Source organism: Tachysurus vachellii, chromosome 23 (genome assembly GCF_030014155.1).
Source record: "Tachysurus vachellii isolate PV-2020 chromosome 23, HZAU_Pvac_v1, whole genome shotgun sequence".
NCBI lineage: Eukaryota > Metazoa > Chordata > Actinopteri > Siluriformes > Bagridae > Tachysurus > Tachysurus vachellii.
Window position 1 is genome coordinate 7673574 of NC_083482.1, and position 16727 is coordinate 7690300.

Below are 16727 nucleotides of genomic sequence, written 5' to 3' on the forward strand. Positions count from 1 at the left end.
TGGGTAAAGATGGAAAAGTTTGTGGTGAGGCTGTGTACTGAGGCAGCCTCAGGGCAGAGGCCAATGGAGAGCATCGACGCTTTAAATTCTGACCCGTGCAAAGGATGGAGAGAGAAGTAGAGAGTGAGGAAGGATAGACAGGGGCACTAGGAGAGACGGAGAGAAAGAGAGAGAGAAAGAAAGAGAGACATGTTGAAGCTTGTAGGTCTCCAGGCACTCATTAGTTCATGGACAACTCTGTACCTGTCTCAGGCAGGCAGCAGCAAAACAGGCCACAACCATGATACGTCTTCTCCAGGCTTTCACACAAGCAACTGAACAATGCAATTTTGTCTTAGTCTTTCTGTTAGTCTAGGTGTTGTGTGTTGTCACCTGACACATCCAGGTCTGGATCCGGACCCTGCAAAGTATTTCAACAGACTGAAACAAGCACTCGAAAAATACTAGAGTGAACAATGGACTTAAAAACTGGCCCTAGTTTACAGAAACTTTTAGATTTACAGAATTTAGCAGACACCATTATCCAGAGCAAGTTACATTTTAATCTCATTTTATACAAATGAGCAATTGAAGGTTAAGGGCCTTGCTCAGGGGTCCAGCAGCAACAGCTTGGTGGACCTGGGATTCCTGGACCATGCAGGATCGCAGAACCTTCCAATCAGTAGTCCAGCACCTTAACCACTAAGCTACCATGTCAAACCATTGCAGTAGTCAGTCTACGTCTGGGCAAAATGTGCATTTAGGTCAATTATTTACCTTTTTATATCATATCAACTCTCTGATCTGTTTAATGAAGCTTCGTCAGTGTGCTATAAAGATTTGACTCGAACACCTCAGCGTTATTGTGTAGCTTTGAAGTGGATCTCGTACACACTTTTATTTCTGATACTTGCTAATCAGCACTAACACTATGTGTTTTATTGGAGCATTATTGGTTTTTATTGAAACCTGGCTTAAGGCAGAACACACAGGAAAACACCAGTTACTTTAATTAGGCTATTAAATAAGCTCCTGTTTCATTTTCAACCTGGAGCCACTATAGCTAAAACAAAATGCATAATAATTTATTAATAAGAAAAGCCCAACATGCACAACATGGGTCTGATGGGACTTCCTCTTGGTGTTTTTATTTATTTATTTATTTATTTTAGTAAATGCTGTAAATCATTTGGGATACATGCAAATGCACAAACATTTCAAATTTTCATTTTGAATGAATGCTTTCAAAATGGACAAGAATCCAGCAATTTCAGAACAGACCAAAAGGCCCTGCACTACATAGCCTTTGTGTTTAATCCGTATTTATCTTTCTCCGTCCACAGATTACCCTCACAAGTACGGCCGAGAGGGAGGCTGTGCGGATCACTCCGTCTTCGAGAAGATGAAGAATTTCCAGGCGTCTGCTGTGGAGACTCCTGGTGAGGTCAGTCCACAACTCCACAGCGTTCAGACATCAGACATCAACAACTTCATACATTTTCATTGTTGATTAAATTAAATATAGTGTATCAGGAATATGATTTTTTTTTTTGCCCCTTCTATTCCTGAAAGTCTTTCTGTCAGAACTGATATGTTGCCTTTTTTTTCCGCTGCATCTGATATATGGTTAGAGAGAACAGAGAAATGATTCATTTACTCTGACACATTCCTAGCTTTTAAAAGCACCAGGCTCAATTTTGTAGATTCATCTGTTTTTACTTGTCAGCTTTAAACCGATGGTTTGTTTTGACCAAGTTTTCCTGACGTTGTTGTTTAGGGAGTAATCCGGACTGAGTGTAGTAGCACATCCCGGCCTCTCCCATATGTTTCTGTCTCCTTTTGTATATCAGAGCTTTGACTCGAATAACACTGAGTCATCAAAAAAAGCCTTTGCTCAGTGCATAATATGTGTCTTATTGCAGATAGAATCCTAAAAAATAATGCTCTGATGTATTTGCAAAGCGTATCTGTGTCTTTGTTTTGTGAAATTTTCTTTCGTGGGACTTTTCAGGGATTTTATTTATTTGTTTGTTTGTTTGTTTGTTTAATTTTATTCCTTTTTGTTGTTTTTCATTTTCAGACTCTTGTTCTTTGTTTCATTATTTTTTTTTATTTTTATATATTTTTCCTTCCTTAAGTGTTATAATATTGTCCATGTGAGTGTTTTTACTTTACTATACCGGCAAAATAACATTGCATAGCACCATGAATGCAGACGCTCACACACTCGTTCCAAGAGGCTTGGGGTGAGTTAGAGTCATCAGTCCACCTAGCAGTATGTTATTGAGATGTGGGCGGACGCTGCCCCACTGGGCCACATACAGTCCATGCAGAACTACTATAAAACACCAAATAACAGCCAAAACAAAGCAGAGGATGGTGCACTGTTGAGAATTTAAGGCTGATTTTGTATTAGTAAACTGACAGTTTGATTTGTGACTGTGAGAGTCTCTCGCACCCTACAGCCTACCTTGTCTGCTGCATGAGACATGAATAACTGAATAACTTTATGTTCAAGACTGATTCTAGCTGGTTTGTTGTTTTTTTTCCTGAAGTCAATGCTAGCAGTGATACAGTACTGTATGTGTAGGCAGCTACAGATAATGATGGGTTTTCGGCTAGGAGAGAAAAGGTGTTGCGTTGATTATTCGCTGCAGAATAATTCTTATTTTTTGCCTCCTGCAGGAAAAGAACAGACAGCCTGCAACGGATGAGGAGAAGAAGACAGACGGGCCGGTGATCCTGAGGAAGCGCAGAGCCGCTCAAGCTGAGAAAAACACCTGCCAGTTATTCATCCAAACAGACCACCTCTTCTTTCAGTTCTACCGTACTAGAGAGGCTGTCATCGCTCAGGTACTACACTGTGTAGCAGTCTCACTATCACACTATCACTATCACATACTTTTGAGGAAACTGAATCATACCAAACAGGAAAAAAGGTTATACTAATATGGCGGCCCTTATTACACCAATCAGCTTCAGATTATTTGTTGCTCACTTGTGTAGATTACACTAACAGATACGTTTTCATAATCTTCAAATATCCTCAGCTGCATTTAGGCTATTTAGAACATTTATTCTATTTCGATTGTTCTCCGATTACATTCTCTGTCACTTTAGGTTAAAATAGCAGCCAAGCAAACAAGCATAAACAGAGTCACCCTGACATCACAGGAGAGTTTTATTCATGATGCGTTCAATCCGAATTCAGAAAACGTAAACGACTCACGTGTCAAATTGCTGGGAGAGTAAGATTCTTTAGATTCTTTTGATGCTTCATAGCAGTACGCACAGTCTTATCGTCAGAGGGTTATGACAGATTTACTGCACAGATTTTGATTAAACCCCTATGTGTGGGTGAGACAGCTGTTTTCTTGTGGTATTAGATTGCACTAACATGGCAACAGGTCAAAATTGCTTTTGTCTTGAAAGCTAACTGTGTCTGTCAAGCTCTGTTTGACATGTCCAGTGTTTACTAGCTGTGTTTGGTGCCATATCATATTTGCTCACAGTTCTTGAAGAATGGACATAGTCGATAGGATGAGAAAGAAATGCTTTGTAGGTTAATTTTTGGTTAAGAGGTCAACCAAATTTTGGTTCTGAGTTCAAATTCCAAAAGATATCACTTGCTCTTCAGCAAGACCCTTAACCCTCAACTGCTTAGTTGTACTAAATGAGAAAAATGTAAGTCTCTCTGGATAAGAAGATATTTATTAAACACATTATTCACACACACTGCAACAAAGATGGTCTTTGGAAAAATAAAACATCTAAAACACAACCAACATCAGTGCAAACCATAAATCCAGTAGGTGGAGCTGGACCTCACTCTCACCCTGGACCTTATTCAACACCTCTTATAACCTCTAACCTTCAACCACAAGAATTACAACACAAATTAAAATGCTTATCCAGGGTTAACACATTGAATTGTCTCCAACTCTTGGACGTTTGGTTCAGTGGTGCCTAGTTAAGAGGAATTAGATCAGGTCAAGCTTCACTCCAATGATGGGTAATTACACAAACCACAAAAAAAACCCACCAACCAACCCAATTACTAGGACGGGTCTTCGATAATCTCTGGAATGTAGATTATTCACATGACATTAACCAGCTGTTCTAAACATGTACTGTACAAGTTGGCCATGTTGTTATGTGCTTGTGTTCTTTGAAGCTGATTTAAAACAGTACATTATACAAACCGTTGTGTTTGTCCCAACAGATCTCCAGTCACGTGAAGGCCATCGACTCGATCTATCAGTCCACAGACTTCCAGGGTATCCGCAACATCAGCTTTATGGTCAAGAGGATCAGGGTATGTGTGTGATTGTTTTGTGTTGTTTTTTAGCTTAATCAGCATTGTGCTCTGTGTCTGTTTGTGTGTGTGTGTGTGTGTGTGTGTGTGTGTGTGAGAGAGAGAGAGAGAGAGAGAGAGAGAGATTGATTAATTTCTGCTTGGTATGTGCTGGTTGGTTATAAATGATGCGGTACGGATGAGATAAAACCATATCGATATGGGAAGATGATCACATTGTTCATGCTCCAATGCTGATCTCCTTTGCCTTTCTTTATCCTGTGAGCTTTTAATCTGACCACCTACTTCTGCCTGACACAGAAAAGCATCTGCTCCTTTGACTTTGGTGTCGGGTTCTGCAGGTCCTGCACAATCCCAGTCCCATATGCACAGCTCTATTTCAGAAAGCCCTTTACTTTAGATCATTGTAATTGCTTACTGCAGTAGTAATTTGTTTTGGCGCCTTCTTGTACTTGCTTGTCATTGCTAATGCACGCATGAACCGCTCATCAATATCTTCTTGTTTATACCGTCACACAGAGGGCTGTGTCAGTTAGTCACTTATCTCTGCTCTAACCGCTGTGGTGCAAGACAACTAATGAAGATTGACTGTATTGATTTGTGCTGCTAATGTTTCACTTTCTGTCTGTCTGTCTGTTTGTCATATTTTCCTAAGGGAAACATCCTTCAAGAAACTGTACACTAAATATATTTGTTGTATAAGTTGTAATCACTGCTGTTGATTCTTTCCTGTGTGATTCCTTTCTCTGTCACCTCCACTCTTAGATTAACACCACAAGCGACGAGACAGAAAAAACGAACCCTTTCCGTTTTGCCAACATCGGTGTAGAGAAGTTTCTGGAGCTGAATTCAGAACAGAACCATGACGAATTCTGCCTGGCTTACGTCTTCACTGACAGAGACTTTGATGATGGAGTGCTGGGATTAGCCTGGGTTGGAGCTCCATCAGGTACACACACACACACACAAACACACACACACACACACCTATTTTGTTTTATGCTCACCCAGTGCTTATGCTGATTCAGGAGACCAGAAAAAGCATGCTAAGAACTGGGTCGTAATTTTACCAGAGCTGAACGTCACACAATATCAGGTTTTTTTGTTTGTTGTTTTTAACACATGGCATACAAATTACGGCTGTGGAGGAAAAAGTATTTTTAATTTATGTTAAATTATATTTGTCATATAGTATTGCTGCGTTTGAATTAACAGGGAAATTTCTTTTTAGGTAGTGTTACTAGTAGAATTGTAAAATATTGTGACATTTTATTTTTTAAATTTAATGTCACTATATATAAGTGTATATAAATGTACTTATGTGTGATAGGATCATAGGTGGAGCTCAGTCACTATCTAGAACACCACCAGAAATCAGCACACAGGCCTGAAGTTCTGCTCATTTCTGGTTTGAGATTATACACCAGATCCAGAACCACAGACCAAAATGTGCACTAAATCTCCCTGTCCAAGTCACTGATGCTGTACCTGGCTGTGGGTCACTGTTCAGAATGCATGGGCTGGTAATCTATAATGAGATCTTTCTGTGAGTGTGAGGTGAGGAACAGGAGGCTGTGATGAAGATCACGTGTGGTGCATGTCATACTGTTGAGTAATCTCAGCCATATGGAGCAAGAGTAGCCTCCATTAACCTGCACTCGTATTGATAAAATCTCTGTCTTGCGCATGTGTGTGTGCCTGTGCACACGTGTTTGTGTTGTGCCTGTGCGCACATGTATGAGCATGTGTGTGTTTGTGTGTGAGTGTTTTCTTATGAGTTCACAGGCTCTTTTGGCTTCTAATATACTTCTAAGAAATTAACTGGAAATAGTCGACAAACACATTAGCGACAAACACAAAAAAAAAACCCTTGCTGATCTATGCATACTAATTACAGCTGTTCTTATCCTTTTCATTTTATTCCTCACAGTGCTATTGTTGCTCAGAAAAGAGAGGAAAAATACTTTTAAGCAATCTGTACTGCGAGTAAATGGACATGAGTGAACTCTAGGCCGCTAATGGGCTCCGCACTGCATTCTGATCAATGAGCTCCTACCTAGAAATGCTTTGTTCACTCAGACTCGCTGTCTATATGCCGACAGTGCGGTGTGTTAAATCACTCATTCACAAAGACAGGTTTATAATGATGGAATATTTTTGCAGACTTTGAAGATGGTCCGTGGCTACTGGTGTATGCAGGGTAGACTTTTGTTAACCCTTTCGTAATAAATAGAGATGATGTAAATGAGCTCATCTCAGTTGAACACACTTGAGAAGATCGAAGCAGGGAATTTGACATTTGTTTATTTTTGGAATCTTTGCCAAGGCACACTGATGCTGTTCTGGTGAGGAGTTTGGACATGGATATCGTTTGTTTCTGTAATTTGTCAGCTGTGTGTATGTTGGCTGATCAGGGTGTCTGGTCATCACTGTAACATAAGGACAATCTATACACTATAAATGTTTTCCACTTTTTCAGGAAGCTCTGGTGGGATTTGTGAGAAGAGTAAGCTCTACTCAGATGGCAAAAAGAAGTCTCTTAACACTGGCATCATCACCGTTCAGAACTACGGCAGTCACGTCCCTCCTAAAGTGTCCCACATCACCTTTGCCCATGAGGTCGGACACAACTTCGGCTCGCCAGTGAGTAGCAGCTGTGGGTTATAAATGAAGTTCATTGGGTTGTTGAATGACCCTTTATTTACTAGCAACCAAGTAATCCATGTCACTAGAGGTTCGTCTTGTGTGGATGTATGGAGACTGAAACTGTTATTGCTTGTTGCTGTGCAGTGTTCCATTTTTTTTTCCGCACGAGAGAGAAATAGTAGTAGCTATATTTAACTTTAACTATATATAACAAATTAAACGCAAAATAAAAACCTACTAGCTTTGAACACTCACCAGAGGAAACTACAATCTCTGCTATTTCCCTGAATTTCTTTTCCATACTGTCTCTGTACACAATTTAAATTTAAACTCTTCTTACATTTTTGCATATCAATTTGCGTTGTTTACGCAGAATTAAGAAAATTTCTATGACACCCTGACTTCCTGTTACACATTATGATGCTCGCTGTTGTGAAGATAAGAATGTCACAAGTTCCTGTATTTCTTTTTTACACTGTATGGACTGTGACAATTGTGTAAAAGTTTTGTGTAAATTCTTAAAAAAATTTAGCTTCATACAATGTATGATCCGTACAGCATTAAAATGAAAAAACTAAGGCTAATTGCAGGCATCTGTTACAGTTATCTGCCTACTAGAAACGAAAGGTCACAGTCCAAATTTATGTTTTACATTTTGCTTTTGTTCTTGGGGTAATTGCTCCTTCTTTAATTCTTTCCTCCTCTCGCTTGGGCAGCATGACTCAGGCAGTGAGTGTACTCCTGGAGAGTCGAAGGTTTCTGACATGAAGGAGCGAGGCAACTACATCATGTATGCCAGAGCCACATCTGGAGACAAGTTAAACAACAACAAATTCTCCATCTGCAGCATCCGCAACATCAGCCAGGTGTTGGATAAGAAGAGATACCTGTGTTTTGTCGGTAAGACCTTTCTGTACATAGCCAGTGTCATTTTAAGTCCTCTTAATCCCTAATTCTGTCAATCAGACATGTTTGGTGTGTGCAGTAATAAATTTACTAGTGTAGCATCATGCAGCTATATCCAGGTTAAATATTAGTACATTTACCTCAAATCTTTTGGGTCAGACTTAGACTTACTAATGTGGTTTCTGATGTAATATGACACGCTGACCTACAATAATAAGTTGCAGCGCTGAAACAGGAAGGAAATATGCCACGCCATGTAGGAGGAGTTACCCAAGGTGAAAGGGAAGGTGAAATTGTACAGTACTTTAGAAGTGATTTACCGTAGACATTAAATTGGATCACAGTATTCAAACATGTCTAAGCTGCTTGACACCTGATTGCATTGGGCCTTCAAATTTTTTAAAATATATAAGTTCACGCTGATATTTTAATGATTTAAACAGCTTCTTTTGTGTTTTTTTTTGTGAATATTGTGTCACTACCTTGTCAGTTTCACAGCTTTACTGAGAATGGTCTCTTTAAATTTCCCCTTCTCCTCAGAGTCTGGGCAGCCCATCTGTGGAAATGGTATGGTGGAGACTGGAGAACAGTGTGATTGTGGATACAGTGATCAGTGTAAAGACACTTGCTGCTTCAGTGCCAATGAGCCAGATGGCAAGAAGTGCACACTGAAGCCTGGGGCCAAGTGCAGGTATGTTCTGAGGCTGGACCGACCACTGTAGCTTTCATGAATGTTTATGAGCTCATAAAATCTTACTGCACGACTAACTGCACGAGGCGGTGTTTTTTTTACCGAGCACCATGTTGTGGATGCTTATAATCAAGTAAGATACGTTCATAACATAATCAACTCAAGTTTATCATAAGATACTTAGTTAAATTGACTTAGCAAGTTAAGTTATTATACCTAGTTAAATGCATTCATATAGGCAAGGGATACAAGTAGGAATGTACTCAACAGTGAAAATGTGTATGCACTCAAATTGCTTCCTGAACACAGAAGGTGATCATACAACTCGCATTTCTATGTAATATATTGTCTTTGGACCTTCGACAAAACTTTTACAGAGCATTAATCCAGGTATTTATTTGTTGCTGTGATTAATCTTTGCAAATTACTTAGGTGCTTGTGCCAAATGCTAATACAGACAAGTGTTAGAATTTATTTGAGTAATATAAAGATTTATTATTATTTATAGAATTCATTCTATGATAATGTCTGTGGTGCAGTAGTCAGTTGCTCTTTAGGCAGCCCAGATTGTCTGTGCCTGCTGGTCTTTATACCCAGCTGGTGCTGACTAAGTGTGTACTTTGTCAGTGTGCTGTCACTATGCTCACTTATTCTCTCACAGTATACGGTCTTATAATGGCCAAATAGCATTGGGTTCTCTCAGATTCCATCTGTTTACCAATACGTGATGTGGTGTTGTTTTATTTATGATATAATTGGTTTGGTTCTGATTGACTTTGTTGCTGTGATCTGGTCTTGGCTCTCTGGGGAGATTGTTGGTGTCTGCTGTTCTTTAGGTGGTTACAGAATAAGATTGCTTGTGTTTTTTTTATTTTTTATTTTTTTTAATAGATTCATGGATATTGGCTTAATCCTGGCTTGTTAACATTGTTGTGTTCTCATGTAGATTTAGGATGTGCTTAAAGGATTATGGAGGCACACTATTGCATGGCTGTGAAATTCTTGACTTCTGAACATACCTTAGACTTTCCTTGGTTTATTCACTGATTTATCTTCATCCGTTCGTTCATTCGTTCCTTCCTTTGTTTGTTTGTTTATTTATTTATTTATATTTTATTTATTCTCCATTTATTTAGTTTTTATATTATTTATTTATATCCATTAGTTTTCAGTCCGTGCTTTATCTTGGTCAGGGTCATGTTGATTCAGAGCCCCTACAGGGAACACTGAGGGTCAGGTGCTCTGTATATGTGACTGTATTCTATTGTGCATTACGTTAAAAGTGTATCTTATTCCTTGAGATCAGGATCTCTTCTGATATGTAGATGTATCATAGATGAATGCCAGGGCAAGTGTCTGACTGTAGTGGTCGAGTAGCCTTTAACATAACATCTGTGTGTTGAGTGATGAAATCTCATCATTTATTGATTACTTTATACTACATTTGTTACTTATATACATTCATTTAATCAGTCATTCTCTCTTTGTGTTTCTCTTCGATTACAGTCCCAGTCAGGGCCCGTGCTGTACAGCACAGTGCGATTTTAAGGGCCGTGATGAGAAGTGCAGGGTCGAGTCTGATTGCTCATATCAGGGCATGTGCAGTGGTACCACAGCACAGTGTCCCATCTCTACACCAAAGAACAACTTAACAGCGTGCAATGGAGAAACACAAGTCTGCATTAATGGGGTATCTACTGACTTTCTATATTCTTCTGCTGTTGTGTGTGTGTGTGTGTGTGTGATGGGTTGCATGATTTTATTTCTTAGTGGAAGTCAAATTTGGCTGCTAATATGAACCTGAATGTAAATGGACCTGAATGAACCTGAATGTAAATGAAGACTACATGCAAATGGATTTTTTTGGTCTCATGCACTTGCATCAAATCCAAGTCTATTTCTTTTCTTTTCCTGCTCCCTCCCCTCACAGGCCTGCACTGGCTCTATTTGTGAGCGTTTTAACCTGGAGGTCTGCACATGTGCCAGTGAAGATGGGAAAGATGAGACAGAGTTATGCCATGTTTGCTGCATGCAGAAAAGTGAGTGCTGCAATGAAGTGAAGTGAAGTGAAGTGACATACAGCTATGTATGGTGACCCATACTCAGAATTCGTTCTCTGCATTTAACCCATCCAAAGTGCACACACACAGCAGTGAACAAACACACACCTGCAGCAATGGGTAGCCATTTATGCTGCGGCGCCCGGGGAGCAGTTGGAGGGGGTTCGGTGCCTTGCTCAAGGGCACCTCAGTCGTGGTATTGCCGGCTCGAGACTCGAACCCACAACCTTAGGGTTAGGAGTCAAACTCTCTAACCATTAGGCCACGAGTTGAATGTTGTACAGTTCTGTTGCTGTGTTGTTTACATGCATACGTACACACATATACATACCTGCAAACTATTTGCTTTTCTCGCAAAATTCGCCGTTTTTAATCAAAATATGTAATTTGGGGGGGGTGGGGGTGGGGGTTACAGCTGCAGTATTTCGAACCTTGTCACCTTTTTCACCTCTTGTGAGTTTGCAGGTATGCATATATATTAGATGGAAAATTACAGATCATCATCATAATGAATAATTATTTATATACATTTATATATTTGATTTATTAACCTTATATAGTAATTATATAACTATATATAAACATTTAACTGAAATAAAAATGTGAACAATCACCATACTTAAAAACCAAAAAAAAAACAAAAACGGTAGCTCTTTAAAATTCTTTGACAAGAATCAGGACTTAGCTGGTAGATTATAATGTGGCACATTACCACCATTCAAGCAAATCTGGAATGTCCAAGATTTTTAAATTACTGTGTGTTTACGTGTGAACCTGTGTCTCAATGTTCACAGATCAGCCCAACACGTGCAAAAGTACAGCCTCAGATGTATGGGAAGAGTTTTTCAAAAAGAAGGTTCGCACCCTGCAGCCTGGATCTCCTTGTAATGACTTTAAAGGCTACTGCGACGTGTTTATGAAATGTAGGCTGGTCGACGCTGACGGGCCACTGGCCAGACTCAAGAAGGCTATCTTTAACCCTGAGCTTTACGAGACCATTGCTGAGTGGATTGTGGTAAGTACAGTTTTATATACAGTAAACTCTACATTTAGACAGTGTGGTTCTCAACAACACAGGAAAGGGTTCGTTGTTGTTGAGATGCGGTTTATTGTGTAGAAATGTCTAATGTGTGTGTATATGTTACAGGCTTATTGGTGGGCTGTGCTGTTGATGGGTATTGCTCTCATCATGTTGATGGCTGGGTTCATTAAGATCTGCAGTGTTCACACGCCAAGCAGCAACCCCAAACTACCCCCACCAAAGCCACTGCCAGGTAATACACCCACCAAACTGTCCCTTACAAACCAATACAGGTAACACTCCATTTAACTGCCCCCCCAAACCAATACCAGGTAACACACTCCATTTAACTGCCCCTCTCAAAACAATACCAGGTAACACACTCCATTTAACTGCCCCTCCCAATCCAATACCAGGTAACACACTCCATTAAGCTTCCCCTCCCAAACCAATACCAGGTAACACACTCCATTATACTGCCCCTCCCAAACCAATACCAGGTAACACACTCCATTTAACTGCCCAACTGACCCGTCACACCACACTTTTTCTCCTTTACTAACTCCATAACCTTTACTTGGTTGAGTGTCTCCTACTGTCTCTATAGAACACTGTATCAAATGAATTCTCATTAATGTTCTTATAGAAACTCAGCACACTCTCACTTTAAATATATGGCACAGTAATAAACTTTTCAGCTCTGCATAAACTGTATTGGAGGCATCAGCTTTGGCCTGAAATGACTTCTCTAATAAATAACAGCCAAGTCGTCCTGCAGCCCAGAACAGCTCTGTGCCCTGGTGCAATAAAAAATGGCAAGACAAGTGAAGTGAATAATTGAAAATGACTTTTGTTTGTACCTGCTCTAACACTGCCAGTAATACTCCAGCTCTTACAGACACAGCAACCTGCTCACCTTCACTTCTGCATCCATTTGTATGAAGACTGAAGGGCACTTTAGAGTCTTAGCCCCACATTACACAAGAGATATCAACTCATAAGGAATTTTTTATGCCCTCTCATCTTTCCTACCTTTATTCCCCTTTATCTCATTTCCCTCTACGCTTTGTTTCTCTCTCCTTCATATACTCTTTTATCTTTTATCTCTCACTTTTCTCTCCCACTTCTTTTTACTGTCACTGTATCTATCTTTTGTGTGCTGCCTTTTTCTTTCTAAAGAGGTCCCTTTCTCTCTCTCTCTCTCTCTTCCTTTATGTTTCTGTCTCTCCTCTACCTGTTTTTCTCTTTTCCTCGTGCTCTTTCACATTCTGTCCCTTTGGCTCGTTTTTCTACATTGTTCTGTTTTATTCACTCCACATGTGTATTCTTTTTGTCATGAAAAAGAAATCTACTGTTGTACTGAGTCACAAAGTAAGACTCTGTTTCAGTCACATATGTGTGGATTATGTGTTTAGAGTACTGTATGTGAGGGAGAATGTGAGGGAGTATATGTTTGGCCATAAGTGTGTGTGTGTGTGTGTGTGTGCGCACGTGTGCGTGTGTGCGTGCGTGCAAGAGTATGTACAGGTGCTGGAGTCTATGACTCTAGCTCAGGACCAGGACCAGTTCATTGCTCAAACATGTCTTTCCTCTTCTCTACCTCTCTGTCTGTAGGTACACTGAAGAGGAGGAGAGCTCAGGCTCAAAGTTCTCAGCCTCAGCCTCAGCCACAGCGTGCACATCAGCGCCAGCCCAGAGAGAACTATCAGATGGGCCAGATGCGCCGCTGAGCTCCTCAATCTGCCTTGGTTCTTCCTAGTGCCTACAACAGGAAACACTTTACTCCAAAGAGTTACTGAACCAATCAGTTAACCCCATCTACAGACTTACAGAGCTTACAAAAGGAAACAGATTCCCCACAGCAAACATCAATGGAACTGCTCCATAAAGCAGTGATGCTGATCTAACACTGAAGAAAGACCAGATGAGGAAAAGAGAGAATCATTGCTTTGTGTACTTATAAGGATATCATTTTTTTTTGTTTGGTTTTCACCCCTAATTTTCTCTTCCATCTCTCTCTAAGCAGAGTGCTTCAACAACCTTGTCTCTCTCGACATGTAATTCTCTCTTTTTTTTCCCTCCATTTATATTTTCCTTCAAACACTGCCATCCTGCTCAGAATGACATGATGGGGAAATGCAGAGGTTCTACAAGGCAACGCAGTTTGAGCAACAGCTCCTTCTGCATAGACTCTGTTGCCAATGTGATTAAAATGGAGGGTGAAAGTATCTGAAATGCAAGCTTTTTTAAAGATCTCTCTTTCTTTCTCTCTTTCTTTTCAGTTGTACAGTTTTTCACAAATGCTTTTTTTTTCCCTTAGTGCATCTTCTTATTGTGTTTTTCCTTTGATGAATACAAGATATTTACTGTTTTGACTGACACTCAGGACAAATTAATAAGCCTAAATCATTGTGTGTCAGAGAGGTGAATGTCAAATGCCTGATGATTCTTGGTGATGTGGGGCTTTTTTATCGTTTATTTTTACGCTGACAAAGACTGAGACTGAGTATTCTTGTTATTCTAATCTCATGCACTGCTTGCAGATGAGTTGCTGAATAGATTAAATTTGTGGAATTGAAAAATTCCTGCGTAAAGGAGCAAGAGATAAAATTAGACTTGTGATTGTTTTACCTTTTGGTGAATGGCCTTATTTCACATACATTCAGCTATGAAAGATTGTGAGAAGTGTGTGGTTTGTGTATTTTTTTTCTTCCCCATGTCATATGGAGTGTTGAATTCGTAACAGCTATCAGCTATTCGTAACAGCTATTGATCTGAGAACAGCTACCAATGCAAAGAGCTGTTGGGAGACTTTAGGAGGGAACTAGAGGAACATATTGTTCATGGCTTCTACATAACCATTTGACATATCAAAGCGAATACAGAAAGTATATTCAGGAAATAAACCAAGCAGGACCTGCAAAACACATGTTAATAGTGGAACTGTATTTAAAATATACTTTTCTCCTTGTTAAAAAGTAATGGCATCTAAATCTTATTATATAGACCATGTGCAGATGATGATCTGTAACCACTTTCTATGGTGCCTGATGAGCAGCAGGACAAATTTGTGCCAGCCTTCTATCGGGTCAAATACTCATCTGCTGTGTTGATTTTCCGAGGCACTTATTTGAGCAGAAATTACTCATCTCAGAGAGGTTGGACTTTCAGGCAGTAATTAAAGCTACGCTAATTTAGCTCTTTTGTTTAATATTCAGCATTTTCCTTTTGCTGATGCAGATCCTGCGTACCAAAATAACGTCACATTCTATTCCGTCTACAATAGAACTTTGCATTACGGATTTAAAACAAAATGCAAGATCCAATATCCAATGAAACACTTTTCCTTTATGGAATTTGGCCCATATGATACATTTGTCAGCTGTTTACAGATATTGTAATGGTTTAGAGCGCTGTTGAAAAGAGCATTGTAGCAGTGTGTAGTCGTCACTCACAAATCTACTGCCCACCAATATCCTCCCTTATGGAACTGTTTATTAGTGGACAGGCCATGTCGTCTAATCGGAAATAATTGTTTATTAGGAAAGTGAAGTATGCCCTTATTCTAATCAAGTGTTGCCGAAACAGTGGTTGGTGGTAGTGTTTTGCTTTGAATATAGAGGCTCAGAATTTTCCGATTCATTCTTGTTTTTCTGTGGTAAAGTTCTATGTCTTGGGGGTATTCGGGACAGCACTTTTAATTCAAACGCTTTTTTCAGGTCTTGCTTTAAAGGTGTAAGAGGAATGTGCACTGATATAGATGTAAAATGTGTGGAGTTTGAAGATGGGGAAATATGTCTAATACTACTGTTTGATTTTAATGACCGCTGTGCTTTATACAGCACCCTTTCATTTTTCTTTTTCATTATTCAGAATTTCTTTTGCCTTTTTCCTTTCGTTTGCGTGCAATTTCAAAACTTTTTAATAAAAATGCAAAAAGTATTGTGCAAAGATATGTAATTTTTTTTGAAGTACTTGAAAATGTATTAATACAAATAAAGAATTTGGTCAATTTCTCAACACACAGTTTATTCACATTAATAAAAACAGACTTGAAAAACATTACAGGGCACCGATTCTTTACACCGCTGTGTGTTAACAGCAGGTACTTTTATTTCTGATGACATTTGCTCTAAATGGCACTTTACAAACTGTTGTTTATAGGGCATCTAAGATCCACAGTATCGAGTAAATACCATCAAAGCAAACTTACATTTCTTTGAAGCAGTGTTGTGTCGGTCAGCTGTATGGTCTGGTATTTATCAGGAAGGAATTATTGTTGGGTCTGTGGTGAACTCAGAGTTTGTGCTGACCCATTAGTTCATCAGGAGCTCTCGGTTGCAGTATTTACATTTACATATATAAGATATTATTTACATTTACATTATTTACTGTCCAATGTGACCCAAATGAGGATGGGTTCTCTTCTGAGCCTGGTTCCTCTCAAGGTTGCTTACTCGTATCATCTCAGGGAGTTTTTCTTTGCCATCGTCACCTCCGGCTTGTTCATCAGGGATAGATGTTAGAGATATATAGTATTTTAAATGAATATTTTTAAATTAATTTTAAACCTTAAACGTATGTATGTATTTATTAAGATATTTTTACTCTTATGTTTATTATTATTATTCATTTTTTTCTTCTGTTTCTATACTTCTGTAAAGCTGCTTTGAGACAATGTGAATTGTTAAAAGCGCTATACAAATAAATTGAATTGAAATGAATTAGAGTCCAGTGTAGTTCACACAGTTGGGTGTGTGTGTGTGTTTGGTATAGTTCAGTTCTGTTTGTTGAGATGCCTGATGCCTGGAGGGAAGAAACTATTGCACAGTCTGGTTATGAGGACCCAAATTTTATGCTACCTTTTCCAAGATGGCAGGAGAGTGAAGAGTGTGTGTGAGGGGTGTGTGGGGTCATCCACAATGCTGCTGGCTTTGATTCGGCGTGTGTTTTCAATAATCAAGGAATTCCAATTTCAAGGAATTTGATGCTCTTGATGATCTCTAGAGATGATCTGTCGATGTTCAGCGGAGAGTGGTCGCTCTGTGCTCTCCTGAAGTCAACAACCCTCTATTTAGTTTTATCAACATTCAGAGACAGGTTGTTGGC

The 16727-nt window shown here is 39.4% G+C and overlaps 1 protein-coding gene across 2 annotated transcripts in view; it reads left to right on the plus strand.

The window, feature by feature from the left end:
• Positions 1–15638, plus strand: part of adam10a (ADAM metallopeptidase domain 10a) — an 80144-nt gene extending 64506 nt beyond the window's left edge. For both annotated transcript variants that reach the window (XM_060858872.1, XM_060858873.1), the window contains 12 exons: positions 1323–1423; positions 2665–2832; positions 4202–4294; positions 5060–5243; positions 6774–6937; positions 7657–7840; positions 8387–8537; positions 10044–10227; positions 10468–10576; positions 11392–11612; positions 11745–11871; positions 13233–15638. In XM_060858872.1, the coding sequence (XP_060714855.1) occupies positions 1323–1423; positions 2665–2832; positions 4202–4294; positions 5060–5243; positions 6774–6937; positions 7657–7840; positions 8387–8537; positions 10044–10227; positions 10468–10576; positions 11392–11612; positions 11745–11871; positions 13233–13348 (1802 nt within the window). In that variant the 3' untranslated portion in view covers positions 13349–15638. The remainder of the gene's footprint in view (positions 1–1322; positions 1424–2664; positions 2833–4201; positions 4295–5059; positions 5244–6773; positions 6938–7656; positions 7841–8386; positions 8538–10043; positions 10228–10467; positions 10577–11391; positions 11613–11744; positions 11872–13232) is intronic.
• The last annotated feature ends 1089 nt before the right edge of the window (positions 15639–16727 follow it).